The sequence below is a fragment of the Bison bison genome, unplaced genomic scaffold (genome assembly GCF_000754665.1).
Source record: "Bison bison bison isolate TAMUID 2011002044 unplaced genomic scaffold, Bison_UMD1.0 scf7180017864285, whole genome shotgun sequence".
In the NCBI taxonomy this organism is placed as follows: domain Eukaryota; kingdom Metazoa; phylum Chordata; class Mammalia; order Artiodactyla; family Bovidae; genus Bison; species Bison bison.
Genome location: NW_011494857.1, coordinates 1,886,740 through 1,889,684, shown reverse-complemented (window position 1 = coordinate 1,889,684; position 2,945 = coordinate 1,886,740). Strand labels below are relative to the sequence as shown.

Here is a 2,945-nt window from a genome sequence, read left to right as displayed (position 1 = left end):
CCGGGGGGGGGGGCGGGGAGCCGGTAACAGAGGGTGCTCGCGCGGGCCAGCCGTATATCACCTGGCACCTGGCGTGGGAACCCGCCCCGCCCACCCGTTCCCTGGGGAAAGCCCGGCCCGCCCTGGGGGAGGGGGCCGAGACCCTGCGTGTGCTTCTATGTGACGGTGTGTGCGTGTGGCCATTTCCCGGGCGTACTGGGTGCCCGGCCCTCCCCGCTCAGCAGCCCCCCAGCCCCGCCCCAGGGAGGCTGGGACGGGTGTACTGGCCCATCGTGCAGGCCTGGACACTGAGGGTCAGGGAGACCCTCACAGCTGGAAGGGGATGTGTTGGGGGGAACTTGGGGGGCTGCACTGGGCTGGCCGGCCGCCCACCTGGTGCAGATGACGTCCTCGTGCAGGCTGCCCTGGCAGCGCTGGCACTGCGTCCACAGGCGTGAGAATCGCTCCTCCAGGGCACTCAGGTGGGACACCTGAGGGCAGCAGGGGCTGAGTGGGCGCCTGGCCCCGCCCAACCCCCAGCTGCCCAGCCCACCTCCCCTGACCCCTCACCTCCTTCTGGTACAGCTCTGACTCCCGGGGCTGGCAGAACTTGCACACGGCTCCTGGGATGAGGGTGGCGGCGGGCGGGGAGGGGGGCCGGTCAGCACAGGGGAGCTGGGGCTGAGCCAGGGCCTGGGCCGCCCCATCCCCGCCCGCTGCCCATCCCGGCTTCTGAAAGTCCCCACAGACAAGAGAACAAGGGAGCAAGTGTGTGGAGAAAACTCCCTGGGGAACTCCCGGGGTAGGGGGCCCGGGACCCTCCTGGGGGCGCCTGCAGACGGGAGCCCCACCCAAGGGCCACGCCAGCTTTCGGGGCTGGTGCCGGGGCCCTCGGGTGACGGCGGAGACGGGAGGGCCAGGGGGCTGGGGTCCTGTGCTCACCCTGGTGGCTGAGGACAGTGCGGCAGCCGATGCAACAGTTCCGGCGTTTGGCGAAGGCCAGGAGGCCGCCCACCTTGCCCGTGAGCACCGTCTTGCAGCGAGTGTGGTCCCCGCCTGCAGGTGAGGGCAGGCGGTGGGCCGGGTGCCCGACCCTAACCCCCGTACCCTCACCTGCCCCGGGGTCCCCCACCCCACCCCCGTACGCAGCAGCACAGCCTCGGCACGGCCCTCGCCCAGGATGGGCTCGAAGATGCGCAGGAGCGGCTTGGCGAGCTGCTGCTCCAGGTAGTACTGCGTGTCGATGGGCAGGCTGTGCTCCAGTACGAACAGGGGGTCCTGTGGGCAGAGCAGGGCGCCGTCACACCCGGGGACGCAGTGGAGGGGCCCCAGAGGGGCTGAGGCACTGGGGTCCCAGGAGTCGCAGAGGCTGGGGGGGGTCCTTCAGTCATGAGTTGGGGTAATGCTGAGTGGCAGTCGCTAACCCAGGCTAGGATGGGGTCAGAGGTCATGGGGAGTCCCTGGTCACAGGCTCAGTGACCCACAGGTAGAAGCTCTCAGGTAGCCAAGGAAGGGTCAGAGAGCACGGTGGGGGCAGGAGGCAGGAAGATGGAACTTGAGGCTGGAAGCCCAGGTCTAAAGTGATGGGGCAGGAACTGGGGACTGCGGAGGGGGTTGTGGGGTCAGGGGTCACTAGACATCCAGGTAGAATGCAGGAGGGTGTGAATCCCAGGGAAGGACAAGCTGGAGAGCCGGGACCAAGAAGCCAGAGCCACAGAAACAGGCAACGCAACAGGCACTCTCGCCGTGTGCAGGGAGGCTGCGCCCCCTTCTCCAGGAGGGGTCAGAATAGCGCGGAGGTGGGGGGGCCCTTCCAGAGGGTTCGGGGAAGCCTGAGAGCAAAGCATCACGGAGCCAACTCCCAGGGGTGTGATGGGGGCGGTTCTCAAGGTCCCCGCGGGGCCGCGGAGAGGAACACCCTCCCACCCTGCCTGGAAAGCAGAAGTGAGAGCTCAGAGAGCTGGGCGGAGCGCGCAGCCCAGGTGGGCCTGACCTCGGACTTCATGTAGGCGGCCACGCCCTTGGCAGCGCTGATGATCACGTAGGGGACGCGGTCGCCCAGGCTGGGCGCGCTCCCGGGGTCCCGCTTCCTCATCCTGCGGGGAGACCGGGGCGGCGGGCCCGGGTGAGGACAGGTGGGCCGGGTTGGGGCGGGCGGGGGGGCTAGGAAGTGGCTGGCCCAGCTGGCGGGTGAGGGGCTATTTCTGGCCGCCCCCCCCCCTTCCCGGGCTGGGCGCACCTCTCGGCCAGCTCCACGTGGGCCTGCTTGCCCGCGTAATCGGCGGCAGCGCGAGTCAGCTCCTTGGTAATGACCAGCTGCGAGATGTCAATGCGATTACACAGCAGATCGGAGATGACGTCCTGTGCATGAGCCACGGCGCCCGAGGGGTCTCTGCAGAGGGGCGGCTGTCAGCGGAACTCGGGGTGCGTGCCAGGGGTGAGGAGGGGCCCTGTCCGGCCGCCGGCTGCCAGGGGGCAGAAACGGGGCCGGAACCCGCAGCTGCCCGACCCCACACTCTTTCCATAGCGCCGCCACCGAAGGGCGGTGCCTAACACCTGTGTCCCCAAGGGAGGAGGGGCTGGGGGCCGGGTGGGGGTCCCCACGCACCGGTCGATGAGCAGGCGGCGCAGCGAGGCGGTGACGAGGTTGGCCACCAGGGGGCAGTTGTCCCTGCGCACGGCCTCCAGGCCCTTGCAGTCCATGCGGTCGTGGGCGTCCGGCCGGGAGGAGAAGAGCAGGCCTGCGTATCGCTTCTTGCTGATGAGCAGGTAGGGGAAGTAGACCTGGGGAAAGTCGCCACAGGCTGAGGCCCTGGGACTGTGGGCGCCGGCGCCCATTCCTGAGACTTCCCCAGAAACGGGACAGTCAGGGGTGGTCCCGGGGATGTGGGATTGGATCACTGGGGAAGATGGACCCTAAGACTCCAGCATCTCAGCTCGAGGGGCTGTGGTGGTGGGGTGGGGGT

At 69.1% G+C, this 2,945-nt stretch overlaps 1 protein-coding gene across 1 annotated transcript in view; it reads right to left on the bottom strand.

Annotated features, from left to right (window-relative positions):
• Positions 1-2,945, bottom strand: part of POLD1 (polymerase (DNA directed), delta 1, catalytic subunit) — a 24,008-nt gene that overhangs the window by 375 nt on the left and 20,688 nt on the right. The window contains exons 18-24 of the mRNA XM_010849727.1: positions 2,588-2,763; positions 2,219-2,371; positions 1,973-2,075; positions 1,125-1,257; positions 922-1,035; positions 550-602; positions 373-470 (exon numbers count right to left, since the gene is read on the bottom strand). Of these exons, the coding sequence (XP_010848029.1) occupies positions 373-470; positions 550-602; positions 922-1,035; positions 1,125-1,257; positions 1,973-2,075; positions 2,219-2,371; positions 2,588-2,763 (830 nt within the window). The remainder of the gene's footprint in view (positions 1-372; positions 471-549; positions 603-921; positions 1,036-1,124; positions 1,258-1,972; positions 2,076-2,218; positions 2,372-2,587; positions 2,764-2,945) is intronic.